At 42.6% G+C, this 16,313-nt stretch overlaps 3 protein-coding genes across 5 annotated transcripts; 2 read left to right on the top strand and 1 right to left on the bottom strand.

The window, feature by feature from the left end:
* The first annotated feature begins 2,247 nt into the window (after nucleotides 1-2,247).
* On the top strand, nucleotides 2,248-3,946 carry LOC121991743 (dof zinc finger protein DOF1.7-like). Its single transcript, XM_042545770.1, has one exon. The coding sequence runs from the start codon at nucleotides 3,088-3,090 to the stop codon at nucleotides 3,760-3,762; it is 675 nt and encodes a 224-aa protein (XP_042401704.1). The 5' UTR covers nucleotides 2,248-3,087; the 3' UTR covers nucleotides 3,763-3,946.
* A 629-nt stretch (nucleotides 3,947-4,575) lies between these two features.
* On the bottom strand, nucleotides 4,576-12,816 carry LOC121991745 (protein NDL2-like). Of its 3 annotated transcripts, none has more exons than XM_042545773.1 (13): nucleotides 12,675-12,714; nucleotides 12,493-12,578; nucleotides 8,230-8,430; nucleotides 6,716-6,815; nucleotides 6,215-6,312; nucleotides 5,997-6,085; nucleotides 5,842-5,902; nucleotides 5,670-5,756; nucleotides 5,512-5,589; nucleotides 5,368-5,424; nucleotides 5,217-5,272; nucleotides 5,005-5,140; nucleotides 4,576-4,923 (listed from the first exon to the last, which is right to left on the bottom strand). In XM_042545773.1, exons 3-13 carry the CDS (start codon nucleotides 8,287-8,289, stop codon nucleotides 4,702-4,704), a joined length of 1,044 nt encoding a protein of 347 aa, XP_042401707.1. In that variant the 5' UTR covers nucleotides 8,290-8,430; nucleotides 12,493-12,578; nucleotides 12,675-12,714; the 3' UTR covers nucleotides 4,576-4,701. The 3 variants fall into 3 exon arrangements, with proteins under 3 accessions (XP_042401707.1, XP_042401708.1, XP_042401706.1); XM_042545774.1 differs by having other exon boundaries at nucleotides 5,997-6,095; XM_042545772.1 differs by lacking the exon at nucleotides 8,230-8,430 and having other exon boundaries at nucleotides 12,675-12,816.
* Nucleotides 12,817-12,877: 61 nt separating this feature from the next.
* On the top strand, nucleotides 12,878-15,958 carry LOC121991744 (leucine-rich repeat receptor-like serine/threonine-protein kinase SKM1). Its single transcript, XM_042545771.1, has 2 exons — nucleotides 12,878-15,347; nucleotides 15,415-15,958. The coding sequence occupies exons 1-2, from the start codon at nucleotides 12,878-12,880 to the stop codon at nucleotides 15,762-15,764; spliced, it is 2,820 nt and encodes a 939-aa protein (XP_042401705.1). The 3' UTR covers nucleotides 15,765-15,958.
* Nucleotides 15,959-16,313: the final 355 nt, after the last annotated feature.

Raw genomic sequence — 16,313 nt, forward strand, 5'->3', positions numbered from 1 at the left:
TCCTCATTCTATCATCACACTTTCTCTCTCAACATACTTTCTTTTCTCATTCTCTCTCATCACATATTTTCTATCATTTTCTCTCTATATTTTCTCCCATCACATACTCTCTTTCCTTATTTTCTCTCTCTTCATTCTTTTCCATTACACTTTCTCTCCCATTACACACTTTCTTCTCATTTTTTTCATCATAATTTCTCTCTCCTCCATCTCTCTTACCATTCTCTCCTCATTTTTTTTTTTTTTTTTTGCCCCCAGGGGCTGGATCAGTTGGTAGGTTGGCGGGACGTTGCTCCAATTGGTCGAAGGTTCGAGTGTCACCAGTTGCAATGAGGGATAATATCCCCGTCTGCTGGTCTAAATGCCTCGAACCCCCGTCAACCTCCAACCCAGCATTCACCCTGATTTACCTCCTCCTGCACACCTGTGGGGCCGGGCGCAGGGGGCCGCTGGGGTGGGCGGTTCCCACCTTTGCTCCAATTCTCTCCTCATTTTTGCCCCCACGGGCTGGATCAGCTGGTAAGTTGCCTGGTTGTTTGCTCAAATGGCCAAAGGTTGAGGGTCGCCAGTTGCACACGGGAATAATATTCCTGGTCTGCTGGTCAAAAACTCCTAAGACCCCAGTCAACTTTCCAGCCCAGCACTCACCGTGATTTACTCCCTCTGAAATCCTGGGGGGGGCAGGCTCAGGGGGCCGCTAGGGTGGCGGTTCCACCTTTTGCTCAAATTCTCTCCTCATTTTCTCTCATCACACTTTCTCTCTTCATTCTCTCTAATCATAATTTTTCTCTCAGCACACTTTCTCTCTCCTTAATCTCATTTTCTTTTATCACACTTTCTCTTTCTTCATTTTTCTCATCACTCTTTCTCTCTTAACTCACTTTCTCTCTCATCATACTTTCTCTTTCCTCAATCTTTCATTTTCTCTTATCATACTTTCTTTCTTTTAATTTTTTTCCCATCAATTTTTTTCTCTCATCATACTTTTTCTTTTCTCAATCTTTCTTATCATGCACTATCTTCTTAATTTTTTCTCATCATACTTTCCCTCTTTTCATTTTTTTTCCATCATAATTTCTCTCTCATCACACATTCTCTCTCATCATTTTCTCTAATCATATGTTTCTCTCACATTCAACTTTCCCTCTCATCTAATTTTTTTTTTATTTTCCTCTAAGGGTAAAAAAGGAAATTTAGGTTCATTCCTATTGAAAATATTCAACTAATCAAATATTATTTTTAAGAATGATACCTAAATTCATACCTATTCCTATTTATAATACTATGATACCTATTTTCATTCCGACTTCGGGAAAAGAACAAAACATCACCTTAATGTAAAAGGTTATTTAGACTTTTATCCTATTTCTTTTCTACTGGTTCCCAACTCAACTGGAGTGTGCCTGTACATATAGTAAAAAAGATTTGGCTAATAAATGGCATTGATAGATCAGACCCCCAAACAAGTTCAGCAATCCTCCTTCCATTGTGGTGAATGGAACACAAACCAAAGCACAGATTCACATTGACGAGCCCAAGGAAGGTCTAGCCCTTAGGTTGGGCTACTTCCTTCCCTAACTGTAACCGTAATCTACGTACTCATCTCTATCATCGAACTGTGTGCCATTTTTGCCCATATCTCAAACTTCTTCTTCCTCCTTAATTCTCATCTTAATTAACTCCCTGTATGAAATTAACCTTTACCTATAGCAACAGATCGTAGGGTCATAACCTTGTCAAATTCGATGTCTTCTCATGACTTATTATTCTCGCTGCTCTTTCCTGATAAGAATCAGTTCTTTGAACAGTTGACAGCCCAAAAGTATCAGAGAATTGATTCCCTGTTCATGGAAACACTACACGGAATAGTCTCGGGAACAGGTTGTTATCGAGATATCGATTCATTCATTCATTCATTCGTGCCGATCGATTTCCATGTGAGTTTGTTTTCTCACACATCGGTGGTTGGCAAGGCAAATTGATTTGATTGGTGATGGAAATCTCTTCTCCAATCGAAACGCTAGCTTCATTGGAGATCTCGATTATTCTTATCTCAAATTCTTAGATACAGAGAATTAGTTCTGTGTTATCATGTGGTAAAAGAATCAATAATAATAATAATATAAGTTCCACTTCGTGCTTCATGTAGAAGCTGCTACAGCACCTACAACTGATGGAGTAGACTGGCGGCCAAGCACAAAGCTACCCTGTCTCATTTGTCGCCATTGATGGCAGAGTGAGGGGGCGTACAAGCTCACACCTACTACTGGTTCACTGAAGCCCTGCCGTTTGCCGTGCAGCAGCAGAAGCACTGTTAATTTTGACTAAAGGACACAACCACTCTACCGGTCCCTTTGCCCTTGAGCAAGCAAAATTGGTGAATATACAGGAACAAGGAAAATCGAATATCTTTTGCGCATTGCATGAAAATTTGCAAATTTGCAGGGGAATCCTCTGGAGTCACACCTGAGCCAAGCTGCGTTATATATTCCATACTATCAAATCAAAATGCAGGGAAGGGAAAGAGAGAGAGGGGGAGGGAGGGAGAGAGAGTTTGGGTGGTTGGCTACTGCGCAGTTGGAATATGTTCTTCATCGACGACTCTGAATTCTCTGATCTCTGAAGTCTGAACATGTCCTATCTTTCTCTACGCACACAGAGCTCTTGTCCTTTGCGTTCGAGATGTCTACATAAGTTGTGTGTGTCTTTCACAATTTTGTTCGAGCATTAATTATGAATTCAGTGTTCCTTCTCTTTCTTTTTTGCTTCTTTTGTTGCGGGTGAAGTTCAAACCATTTCATCGTGTTGTGTGTTTGGAGCAAGCATCGCTTTGTTTTTGTTCTGCTAAAGGTTCACAGCTCTCTTTGAATGTTCTCACCGAGAATCTTGAAAGAGTTCTTTCTCAGGGGAAGAAGAAGTTCCGATTTTAGTTTCTGCAGCGCTCAAAATCGCTTTTATCGGCACTGGTTTTGTTTGACAGATTGCAGAACTGAGTAATCGAGTCCTCTGCATCGGAATTCTCCACCCAGTTCGAGAAAAACAAAGGAGAAGCGACTTGGTAAAAATCCCAACTTTTCCTCAGAGACAATGCAGGGTTCGCCGGCGCCGGCACCATATCCGGCGGCGAAGCCACCGTTTTCCGAGCAAGAGCAGAACCTGCGGTGCCCCCGGTGCGACTCCACCGACACCAAGTTCTGCTACTACAACAATTACAACCTCTCGCAGCCGCGCCATTTCTGCAAGAGCTGCCGGCGCTACTGGACCAAAGGCGGCGCCCTCCGCAACGTCCCCGTCGGCGGCGGCACTCGCAAGAGCTCCAAGCGCTCCGGCTTCTCCTCCTCTTCCTCGGCCGCTTCCAACCCGAAACGCTCCAATCCGCCCAAATCCTCTTCTGAGCTCTGCGGCGTGCCTAAGGCGGAGCTCATCTCGACGATCTATCCGCCGCTCGACCCCGACCGCCACTTGCTCGACATGCCCGGAAGCTTCAGCTCGCTGCTGGCGTCGGAGGGGGCCTTCGACGGCTTCCTGGGCAGCTTGTCTCCGCTGGGCCCCGCAGTGTTGCCGATCTCGAGTGACGCCATCTCTTCCTCGATCGAGTTTCACGGGATAGAATTGCCCAACTTGTTTTCCGGAAATAGCAACAATGACGACGCGGAAACGCCGGCGGCGGAGGTCTTCGATAGATTGGACGGCGATTCGGGATGCTGGGCGTCAGGATGGACTGATCTCGCCATTAACAATCCTGGTTCTAGCTTGAACTGAAGAAAACCACCTTGAATCCGGAAACAAAAATGAAAAAGATCATTTTTTTTTTTTTCTTCTTATTTTGTTTCACTGCTACAACAGTGTTTTGGTGCAGCTGTATGGTACAATTCCTAAGAGAACGATCGATATATGGTAGGATTTGTGGTTACAGATGCAGATAAATGCATAATTTTGGGCAGTGGAGATGAAGAGATGCATTTTTGTTTTTGTTTTTGTTTTAAAAAAAAAAAACTCGAATCTATTGTGGTTTTCTAGTCGATCTCTCACGACAGAATTATAAGTTTTTTTTTTCTTTTGATTGAACGGATTTACTGTTATTCAACTCAGTTGTTAATCGTTTTGTCAGGAAAAAAGAAGGCAGTTTGCGAAATTTGTGGTGCGTTTGCGTATCGAAATGAATTAAAGAACAACTTTTATGGGTTTGTAATCATGATCAAGTCTTTTTCATGTTTCCTGCCATCAACTTCTGAGGTGCGCGCCAGCTTACCTGCCAGCAGCTCTTCATTGTGTGTCCCTTGACTTCGAAGCATGATCCCCACTCCATTTCACCATTCCGTAAACAACAATCCTGTGGTGGTCTGCCTACTGGGCATCATGAAGCAGCACCATATCTGGCTGTTCCCGGGCCAACATCATGAGCAGAGGCTTCGGATTGCTCCCGTGATCCTTGAACTTGAAGGTCACTTATGATGAACTGACAGAAGTAACTTCATTTGACTTTTTTTTTTTTGTTTCTGTTTCATTATTAATCTTTCAAGTAAACAAGGAAGATTTACAGGTTAGGAACTGAATTAATGAAACAAAAGCTCATCCTATAAAATTCTTGCCCTTATTTGTTTCCGTATAGAATCTAGAATTTTCATACAAGACTGATGATGCAGGTTTGAGTAAGCCTTCACCTGGCCAAAGACCATGCATCGACTCTGAGTTGACAGTTCAAACTTCAAGTGAGATGCGAGTCTTGATTGGCTTCAGCTTCACTCCCATGCTCTCGGGTGAGAGCAGCTCAGGCGAGATGTGTGAGGGACTGAGAGGGCTGCGAGGACTGCAATTTAGTTGGCTCGGCTTGTGCAAACCATAGCCTGCAAGGAAGTGCTCCATGGTTATCAGCATTGCAAGAGGCTGCTCTTCAGTCACAAGTGATCCACATGCCTGAACCTGGAAACCAATTTTCAAGAAATTTTCAAACAAGATAAAAAAGGGAATCATGAATCATTGTTGTTAATCCAAACTAAGCACCTCGACTAATGCAATGTATTTCCCATCCATTTTGGCGGCCATGTAGAGGGCATCTGAATGAAAAGGAGAATGCTCACCAACGAAGATGAGTGTCCTACACTGAAGCTTTTTTAGTGCATCTGTTAAGTCACACCGGCTGCTATCATAAGAGAGGTGTTAGGAATCACCCATTTTGCTTTCTTAACAAGAGAAAGATAGTAAAACTAACATACTCATTCATCGACTGAAGAAATCGCCAAATGTTGGAACTTTGCCTGCCATCCAGCACCTGCATAATTCATCAAGAAAACAAATCTGTCTCAAGAGAGATTTGCATAAGACACAAAAATTTTCCAAGGATCCAGAGCATGAAAGAATACTAACACATCTACAGGCTTGGACAATTTCTGATTCAGGAGCCTGCCAACTTCCACAAATTTCCTGTGAAAAATTAGAAGAATATATAATATAAAACAGATTATATTGACGACACAAGTTAGAAAGGAACCAGAAACGCTCCCAGAATACCTTGCTGAAGTATCGTTGAATCAGCCATTCCTTGATTAGGCCACACATTCCATAAAAGTACAGAATATTTGACATCACCTAAAAAAGTGTCAACTTGCTTGCTACAGTTCGAACCCCACTCCACAAGAAAACATCAATTGAAAGAAATGATACCTAACCTTGTTAGACAACCATTCTTTCCATGAGGGTGTTTTGCATAAAGGTGAAACAAGTATCAAACCACAAACACGTTCCCTGTATTTTGACTTAACGAGCACATAAAAATCTCTATATAATACAGAAACAAAATAGAATAATATACGAAACAGCATTGGCTGCATGGTCACTTACTGAAAAAAGAGTAAGGACATAGGCTCCTGCAGTGACCCCCAAACACATGACAGAGTATAACCTGCAAAGAGAAAGCCAATGAGGATTTTCAAGAAAGATGTCAAGATAATGGATAGCGTGCCCATTTAGAAAGAGAGAAGTAAAGAAATAAGTACCCAAAGAAATCAAGCACATCGGCAATCTGGTCAGCTAACTGATCACCTGAGAGTAATGGATCACAAGAAGAAATAGCAACCGCACCTAACTGCAGAATTCTTAAGGAAAATGACTCTAACTGTTATGTCAATTTTACTTTGAAGCCTCAACTGTATAAACTAGTTGTTTTCACAAAGAGGAAATTTGACTGCTAGCTGTAATATTATCGAATAGTGACCTCATGTCCTGGAGGATTGACATGATATATGCAGAAATTATGAAGCAGCAAAGAAACACCTTCAGGGCAAAAGAATAATCCTTGAAAGCAAGCCATATCTGAACAAATGAGTAAAAGGGGACCATTAGCAACTAAAAGAATCAATCTCCAATAAGAAAGGTTCTCACAATTTTACCTAGCTGTTGACAATCTTAGTTATGTACATAAAAACATGTGTCAGTGAACTTTGGAGCAAAGGAAATCTAAGTTGTCCGAATCAATTTAGCAGACAGATAGAAGTATAGAACTATTGTTTGATGAACATACATAAATAGAGTTTGATTAATAGGATCATTCAGTTGTTTCAAAAATAAAAAATAAAAAAAAACATTTCTGCAGCAATATAAAGATCAACAACAATCATCACAAAATTGCAGGGATATAATCCTGAAAATTCACAAAGTATAATAGAGACGGATAAAGACTTTCAGAAATGGATAAATTTGCCTGGATCCAACTTACAGTCCAAGGCAACATCTGGGTAAGTAACAAGCGCAGGCTTTTCCAGGTCTCCATAAACACAAACTGACAGGGGACCATGACGAGTTAGCACATGATGTTCCTGGGAATAAGTTCAATGGATATTTTTATCTTAATTAAGGAAAAAACCTTAAATTCAGGTAGACACTCAAATATATATATATATATATATATATATATATATATATATGAAAAATACAAAAACACTAGATGAATCATCACTATGTCAGTATGTTTACTTCACCAAACCTAGCCAACTGGAAAAAAAGAAATTAGCGAGCACACAATTCCATTTTTGTTGTCAAGTCCAGACAAGCATTGCGTAGTGGAAACTATTTTAATAGTGAAACCAGAGACTAGGTATACATAGAGGAATAAATTGTAGATAAATGATTCTTTTGGAAATTTTATAGGTTCACAAAAGATAAATTCATATACCAATATAATTAAAGCTTATAGATTTATAGACCAAGAATGTTAGGATCTCTGGGCCTTTTAACAGTTCAGGTGCAAACCTCAACTCCTCATAGAGGAGTCATAAGCTCAGTTGTCAGAGAAGGTATTCACATGTACTAGGTTGTTTGTTTAAAAGCCTTAAAAACCAACAACATATAAGCAAGATTCAATATTCTAGTTTCCTATGATCTAAATTACCCACTTTAACCTTCCTAGAAGAAAAATCAACGTCTAAAATATGAACAAAATAACAGTATTTCTTTTCTATGTCACTATACGAGAAAGTAATTGACAAATGTTGATAAGGCAAAAAGAGAATAGCAACATTACTCAAAAGAATTATGAAGGATTCTGCTCCCTTCCTTTTCAGCAAAAACCATAAAGCTATTAATATCATTGAAACACAACTTTGATGAACGAACAATTAATTAATCTCAGATACTTAAAAATGTTACAACCTGCATTCTGTAGTAAGACACATGAAGCTATTCATGAAACTCAAATACAACTTCATTGAATAACAAAGCTACTGATATAACTTAAACTGAAAAACGACAGTGCTAACAACAAGACACAAAAGAAGGAAAGTCAACGTAAACAACAAATTACGTGCCATACATCACTAAACTACTCAAAATATCATTTTTTTAAGTTGTGGGAAAAAGATGAGACAGGGTCGACAGGCTACCATCAGTATATGAAATTAGACTGCCCTCGAGAAAATATATCTGAAATTAGATGGACAGGAACCAACACTCAATTTATACCACAACCGCCGACACACTATAGTCCAAGTTGAGACACTCAAATGCGCATCACGAAATCACCATGAAGATCATTTAAAAGCAACCGCATCACCGTTGCACTCACGCATTACAATAAATAAATAAATAAACCTCGAAGGAAGAAGATTAACAAACTAAACAAGAGCATTGGCGCACTCAAACGCCGAACACAAGATCCAAGATTTCGCCGAAAGCGAAGTCAAGGAAGAGAGGAAATAGAAGAGGAAGAACTCGTTGGACACAGGGCACGCTAACCTTTCCGCCGAAGGAGATCCTCTCCACATCCACCGAGACCGAGTCGCTGGATTCTCCCATCGTTTGGGCTCCCCCAAGGAGCCGAGGAAGAAAGGAAGGAAGCCTCTATTCACGGCCCCCTTTTCTCCGCTTATATATCTGTCGGGCGGATTCGATTTTCTCAGCTTCTAATCGCCATTAGAGCACCGACGCTTGCTATGGCTGCGGTGAGAATAACTGATCGGTGACTGCACTCCACTCGAAGGATAAAATTGTAGAAGAAAACTATAAAATGACAAACACACCCCTCCGTGGACAGAGTTTTATTTTGTAAAGAGGTACAAATGAGTCGTTTGACTTATTCACGTTCGTGCAAGTTTATTAAAATTATTAATCTTTATAATTTATATTATATACTATACAAATATCACTATTATTTTTCTACTGTATTGCTAATTTTAAAATTCTATCCAATCTTGCACAACAACAATAAAATGCAAGAATACATTAGGTACAAATAATATTTAAACGATATAAATTCTATAAAAAAAATCAATTCTACATTAAGTTTTAAGTTTTATCTTTTCTATTTCTTCAATATTTTGTAATGTTTTCTTAGTTTTATTTTGAGCTCCTCAAATGTCGACCAATTAAATATTAAGAGAGTTGCCTTGGAGACCATCGTCAAAATATTAATCATACTGTTAATTTGTGTATAAAGTTTTGATCTAAGAGATAAGTGTCAGTAATACAATCTAAGAGTTTTAATAAAAACATCATCAAATCAAATGATGTAAAGAAACACAGATTTAATTATGTGCTAGAATTTAAAGAACTCGTATTGGTTATTGCAGATTTGGTAGAAGTTATATTGATTATGTTATATTTCATAGAATTTATATTAGTTGTGTATATTTAACAAAAATTACAAAGTCATATATTAGTATATATATTCAGTAAAATTCTATATAATTGTCAAATCAGCATTTTAAGAGAAAGTGCATGAAATAACAACAAATGCTAGATTACAGCATAAAGTTTAAATTTTGTGCTAGATTAGAAAATTATTAGGCAAATGGAAGAGAGTTTGGGTAAATGCTTAGCTGCTTACCATGAACACTTCAGTAAGAAAGTTCTCCACGCATGGTTGAAGAAAAATGCAGGTGGAAAAAGACTTTGATTGTCAATTTGAAGTAGGTAATTAAAGAACGAGTACAGTTAATACGGGCACTTAATTCCCTGTATATGGTGCAAAATGAAATACCGATATTTATTGGAGTTAGCTCTTTGCCTACTTTTGCCTGCGTCGCGTACTCGCGTTCAAGATAAATGGGGTCAAGCCTTTAATTGAAGGCGTGATTTATGGCAGGGAGACATGAATGTGGCATGGAAGAGGCGAGCTGGTCCGTGGCTTAATTTAATTTGACGTCCAGTTTCAACTTTTGATGGCTTCATGTATACGTATGGGGATGAGTCTCTGATTCACTTTCTACTTGATAATTGCATTGGATGCTCAGTGAAACTGATACACCAACTGACTAACCTCACTTTGCAGCTTTACCAGCCTCTTTGACTTTGACACCTTCTTATGGTGTCTCTCCAGGAAAACAATGTTGGATACAAACAATTTTTCAACATAACAATTTGTTATCAAAAATTTATGAGATATTAGTAGAATTTAAATTATACTGAATTAAATTTAACTTATAGTTGAAATGACTTGAGCGGATAATCTGAAGTTACCAGTAGAAATTGATTTCTATTACGTGCCGAAGAGCGGACTGAATCACCGAGTGGGCTGATCAGTCGAGTAGCAGGTCTGTGTTGCAGAGTGACAGGTCTGCATTGCAGAGCGACATGCGGGTAGATCTGTGTTGCAGAGCGACAGGTCTGTGTTGCAGAGCGACAGAGCGGCAGGTCTGCGTTGTAGAACGACAGGGCGAACAGATCTGCGTTGCAGAGGGACAGATCTGCGTTGCAGAGAGACAGGTCTGGCAGATCTACGTTGTAGAGTGGTAGGTCTGGCAGATTTGTGTTGCAGAGCGGCTGATTGGCTGAGCAACAAGTTTAGGAGCAGACCGAGCGAGGCAGGTCGGACGAGCAAACAAGCAGGTCGGGTTTTAAGCTGCGAACCGAGGCCTACGATTGATGCAGTTTCCTTGAAACAAACTCACCCACCTCCAGCTGTACTTTGAAGCTTACTATGATCGTCTGTTTCCCAAGATACAACGGTTGATCGTGATCCCCACCAAACACTGGTGGTCACGACGAACTGAGTGACACCCGATTTCTATCACGGGCACTCTACCAAGCAGGAGTTGCACGACAGAGGAGGAAATGAAGATGGAGAAATGTTATTTGTGTTGTTGTATATGCTCTGCCTGTGATCGCTTAATGGTTGATTAATGACCATTACTTGCCGAGCAGTGAAACGCTCGCTATTTCACTCATTATCACTCGCCTGTTTTGATTTTACATTAATCTCGACTTTAATACATCCGTTATACAGCAACAAAAAGGTTTACATGGCAAAATGTTGGTTGTTCCACTTAGGCAAATTTTGCCCCTACCGATCCGACATTCGACGCGCGCAAGTCGTGTTCACACACGAGTCAATATAGTTCAGTGCAATTTGAGCCCTGGATTTGCATCCCTTACACACCCACGCGTGAGAGAGTTTTTCCCCCATGCATTTATTCACAGTCTCAATGCACGTGAATCAATATAAACCAACTAACAAACCATGAAACTCCTAATATGGAACTAAAGTCTCATTCATAATGAAACTTCTATCATCTTTCACCTCTTCTCCATTCACACATATTCAACAAGCAATAGGGAAGTTCCACGTTACTTGGGCATCTTTTCAGCCTGATGGCTAAGTCCTAACAGATCTTGACAAGTCCATGCTTTGCTTTTCCTGCACAGAGAAAAGCAAAGTAGTAACTAGTACTCTCCAACCATAACATGCATTTTAGTTTATCAAAAACCAACATTGGCTAGCTAAAGCTTTGTCTTTTCTTTCTTTGGTTGGCAAAAGTTAGTCAGAAGTAGTAGCAACTCTTTTCTTTGTACAGCAGTTTGATACATACAACTGCAAATATTTGTCACAAAGCTGATTCTTCTAACTACTCTATAGCATGATATGTAGATTCTTAGTGTGTTTTGGGATACTAAACTGACAAGGATTAGTTAAGGGGTTTTGCTTGTCCATGCCAACTCGATATGATCGGCTCATACATTTTCTTCCCTTTTTGCATTATTAGGGCCTTGTCATGTCCACCCTGAGTTCAGTGCACCAAACCACAGACTTCATTGAGTGTTCAAGATCTAACATAATGGTAGAGCAAAAAGCTAAACTAACATACCTCAAATAATTAGCCTGTAACTGGAAGCTGAAAAAAACAACAACAATAGATAAGCATGAATTAGAATTAACAAGCTTAAAAGTTTTACCATTTCAATTTAAGTTGATAGCTTGTGCTCTGATTCATGTTTTGCTTTCTATTATCAGGTTATATTATTATCAAATGTTGGATGGTATGGGCGTCTAAGAAATTGTTAAAATGAAGAAGTGGATGTCTAAGAAATTCTCTTTGACCTTTGAGGCACGACCTGGTTCTAATAAGACCCTATTTATGCAGACCTGCAAGGATTACTAAGGAAACATATTTTAGAGTGCCAACTAGCTCGATTGGTAAAGCTTTTAAAAATTATTACTAAGATTTTTTGTTCAAACCTTCAAACTCCCCTTCAGTAGCTTCATTCTCATGTAAGTATTTAAGAACTCTTGTAGAAATCTTTTCTGAAAAAGAAAACCTTAGAATGTGTTTCTGTTTGGCTTATTTGGCAATGTTGGCGGGTAAAATGGTTTATGAAGCAATTAAAAATTGCAAGTAAGCACGATCAAACAACGTATAAAAGTTCAGGACAAACGCAGAGCATAACCCAATCTATATCCTCTTCAAACTTGACAATTTTCTTCAAACCTAGTGTCTGTGCCTCTACCTATTTTTGGTGCCCATCCTCACCCCTTCCTTTAAGTCCTCTGATCCTCTCCTTGTTTGCTCCTCCGTCCGGAACAAACCTTTAGAATTATTTAGAAATTCCCTCTAGCATGCGCGCCCTTCTGATGTTTTAAAATTGACTAAATGGATTTATGGAAGACAGAAGGAGTACAGAAAAGTGAATATATATCAAACAAAACTTTGAATATATTTGTGTTTTCCCTTATGTATGCATGCTTCGAGATCAAGTTTATATCAACTCAACATGACAACTAACCTGAAGCGCAATGATGTTCCCTTCCTCCCAAAAGAAAGAATGAAGATGTTGAAAATTGGATGTGTTGATCATCCACCCCGCTTTACCTGACAAGAGAACATGCGAGTCACTTACAAAATATGCATACATCATTCTAAGCTTCACAGACAAGCTCCATTTAGAATAATTGATAAGCAGACTACCTTGGCTACGCAGTGGAGCAGTTCACAATTCTCATGCTCCATTGATACCACCTTTCCTGGGACCTTTGTCTCCTCATTCAATCCAGCGAGCCCTCACACTTGTCATTAATTATGAGACCTTGCATACCTTTAATTATCCCTCTCTGCATATTTAAAGATCCAAATCTCTGTACTCCAGTTCTTCACTGTCCTCACTCTTAAACATGAAAGCTAATGCCCTGTTTGCTCTGCTGCTCCTCCTCCTCCAGCTGCTATCTTGCCATGCAGAGGAGCTCCAAATCCTGTTGTCCGTCCGATCATCCATCAACGATCCTCTCCACTCTCTGGCCACCTGGAACAACACCTCCGCCTTCTGCAATTGGGAAGGTCTCACATGCTCTTCCTCGTCCCAACACGTATCCGCCGTCCAACTCGCCGGGAGAAACCTCTCCGGCGATCTCCCGTCCGCCCTCCTCTCCCTCTCCTTCGTCACTGCGATCGACCTCTCATCCAACAGTTTCTCCGGTGCCATCCCTCCGGACGCCTTCGCTGGGCTCAGCCCCTCCCTCCTCTCCCTCAACCTCAGCAACAATAACCTCTCTGGCGCCCTTCATTTTCCCTCCGGTGAGGACGGTGGAGGTGGAAGAACCTTATTCAGCTTGCAAGTCCTCGACCTCTCCAACAACTTCCTCGCCGGACCAATACCCGACGAAATCTCCCGTTTCGCCAGCCTCAAGGACCTCGACCTCGGAGGGAACTACTTTCAGGGTCGGATCCCCCTGTCTATCGCCGAGCTCAAGGGCTTGCAGTTTCTGACCTTGGCCTCAAACGAGCTGATCGGGCCGATTCCGACCCAGCTCGGCGATCTCACGGAGCTCCAATGGGTCTACCTCGGCTACAACAATTTATCCGGCGAGATACCGGCGGCGATTGGTAATCTGACCGCTCTCGGCCACCTCGACCTCGTCTACAACCATCTCGCCGGCGGAATCCCGAGCTCGATTGGGAATCTGCCGTTTTTGCAGTATCTCTTTCTGTACAAGAATCAACTGTCGGGCTCGATCCCTCCGTCCGTTTACAATCTGACGGCTTTGATCTCGCTCGACCTGAGCGAGAACCAGCTCGAGGGTAAGGTCTCGGAGAACGTGATGCGGCTCGAAAACCTGGAGGTGTTGAACCTGTTCTCGAACCGGTTAAGCGGTCCGATACCCGGTTCTCTCGGGGCCACTCCGCGGCTCCGGGTCCTGCAACTCTGGTCGAACCGGTTCGAGGGGACGATTCCCGGCTCGCTCGGGCTCGGAAACGATGAGCTCGCCGTCGTCGACCTTTCCTCCAATAACCTCACCGGTCGGATTCCGGAGCACCTCTGCTACGCCCTTAGCCTTGTCAAGCTCATCCTCTTCTCCAACGCCTTCACCGGCGGCATCCCTCGCGGGTTGACCCGGTGTCGAACCCTAGAGAGGGTCCGCATCGAGGACAACCGGCTCTCCGGTGAGATCCCGCTGGAGTTTACCAGGCTACCCGCTGTCAACTATCTTGACGTCTCTGGAAACCAGTTCTCCGGCGAGATCGGACGCCGCCGATGGGAGATGATGTCACTTCGGATGCTGAGTCTCTCAGGGAACAGATTCTCCGGGCCCCTGCCGAATTTCTACGGCGGCTACGGCATCGAGCATCTTGATCTTTCGGAGAATCAATTCTCCGGCAGCATTCCGACAAGGTACGGGCGGTTCGCCGAGCTATCGGAATTCAATCTCAGCGGGAATCGACTCTCCGGTTCTGTCCCGGGCTCTATCGTGGAGTTGAAAAGGTTGGTCAGGCTCGACCTCAGCAAGAACCACCTTTCCGGCGAGATTCCGAGTGGGGCTGCTGATCTACCGGTCCTCAGCGCGTTGGACCTCTCGGTGAACGATTTCTCCGGTGCAATCCCGCCGGGATTAGGCAAGAGTGGTTTGCTAGTGTCGATCAACGTCTCCTACAATAGCTTCCAAGGCAGCGTCCCGCAAACCGAAGCGTTTCTTTCCGTCGGTTCCACTGCCCTGGCCGGTAACCCTGGCCTATGCGGTGGCGGGCCGAAGAGCGGTCTACCGGCATGCGAGGAGGCTGCAGGGAGGCCGCCGTGGTGGTTTCCGGTTTCGGTTCTCGCAGCAGCGCTTCTCGTCATCTTCCTCTCCGTTGTCTTGGCTTTCTTATTGCGACGTTGGTGGCGGAGCCGAGAGTTCGAACTAAAGAAGGTGGAGACCGTCGGCGACTGCACTTGGGAGGTGAGGAAATTCCGGAAAACTTCACTGACGACGGAAGACATCCTGGCGTCCGTCAAGAATTCCAAGAGCGAGACCTGCGACGGGAAGCTGGTGACGGTGAAAGCGGCCGGGGAGGTTCCCTGGTTGGGGTGGGCGGAGGTGACTGAGTCGGGGAGACTACGGCATTGCAATGTGGTGGGTTTGATCGCCGCGTGCAGGTCAGACACGACGTGGGTATTCTTGTACGAGCCATTGACAGGCGTCAAGAGTTTGGGCGACGCGAAGACAGCTTTGAGCTGGGAGAAGCGTCGGAGAGTTGCCTTTGGCGTCGCCAAGGGCCTCTGCTACGTTCACCACCGCGGTCGGAGCGGAATGCTGACCGCGACGGACGTCGTTTTGGACGGCAACGGAGAGCCTCGCCTCGTACTCAACGTAGCCAATCTCAGTCCTGGTAAATCATAGAACAATCACAAGATTGTCCATGGCTGCTCTGTTTCTAATGCGAGGTGCAATGGCAGGGGAATTCAAGGAGAGAGAGGCGAGCGACGTGTACTTCTACGGCATGCTCCTCGTGGAGCTACTGACCGGGAGGCGCGACGTCGACGGCGACGAGCAAGGGGTGCTGCAGTGGGCTCGTTACTGCTACCGTGAACGCCACTTGGACGAATGGGTTGACCCTGCAATGAGAGGGCAGGTGGAGTGTCACCGGGACGAGATGATCGGAGTCATGGACTTGGCCATCCGGTGCGTTGCTGCGGAGGCGGCGGAGAGGCCGCCAATGACAAAAGTGGTGAAAATTTTGTTGGAATTACAGAGGAAGACGTTTCCATGGCTTTCCAAGGTGAAAAGCGCAGTGAAGATGTTCTAGCGAGTTGCTCAAAATCCCAACAGAATCATATCAAATGTGCAAAATATATATAAATTTTTGATCTTTTGTTTGGGCATCCCTCATCTATCGATCTTTATCCTCGCAATCAAATACACAGATCGCTCCCTGGTTTTGAGGTAGTACTGTTCTATCATTATTCAATAAAGCAGTTCGTTAAACTTTATGAAGCTTGCCTTGCCTTGGTGAGGCTTAATTTCTTTTCCTTTCATATTATACTTTTGTTTTTCTTTAATGATGGATGATGATGGAGAGTAAATAATTAAAAATATTCTTTCAATAATTAATCATCATTGATTTGATCCGTTCTCTCTGTAAAGAAGATCATTTTTTTTTGTTTCTTCAAGTGTTTTTTGCTTTCAGAGCCTGCGACTAGTTTACTCGTACGTGTTTGCTCCTCTGTCTCAAGACAGGCTCACAGGCTTCCTGTGAGATAATGTTTCTATTTGCTACCTAAACCAACTTAAACCTACTGGAAAGGAAGAGTGGTTCTTTTCTTCAATCTAGTTATAGTTTTTAGCCCAAAATAAA

The sequence above is a fragment of the Zingiber officinale genome, chromosome 6B, assembly GCF_018446385.1.
Source record: "Zingiber officinale cultivar Zhangliang chromosome 6B, Zo_v1.1, whole genome shotgun sequence".
Lineage (NCBI taxonomy): Eukaryota > Viridiplantae > Streptophyta > Magnoliopsida > Zingiberales > Zingiberaceae > Zingiber > Zingiber officinale.

Bases quoted from the DNA above. Each gene is read 5' to 3' on its own strand.
- LOC121991743 (XM_042545770.1), top strand. From the start codon at position 3,088: ATGCAGGGTTCGCCGGCGCCGGCACCATATCCGGCGGCGAAGCCACCG.
- LOC121991745 (XM_042545772.1), bottom strand. From the start codon at position 12,564: ATGATCAACACATCCAATTTTCAACATCTTCATTCTTTCTTTTGGGAG. The intron at 6,086-6,214 runs GTCACTATTCGA...AGAATTCTGCAG, and splicing joins TCAATCCTCCAGGACATGAG to TTAGGTGCGGTTGCTATTTC. The intron at 5,273-5,367 runs GTTAGTATTCTT...TGAATTATGCAG, and splicing joins TTGTCCAAGCCTGTAGATGT to GTGCTGGATGGCAGGCAAAG.
- LOC121991744 (XM_042545771.1), top strand. From the start codon at position 12,878: ATGAAAGCTAATGCCCTGTTTGCTCTGCTGCTCCTCCTCCTCCAGCTG. The intron at 15,348-15,414 runs GTAAATCATAGA...GTGCAATGGCAG, and splicing joins CGTAGCCAATCTCAGTCCTG to GGGAATTCAAGGAGAGAGAG.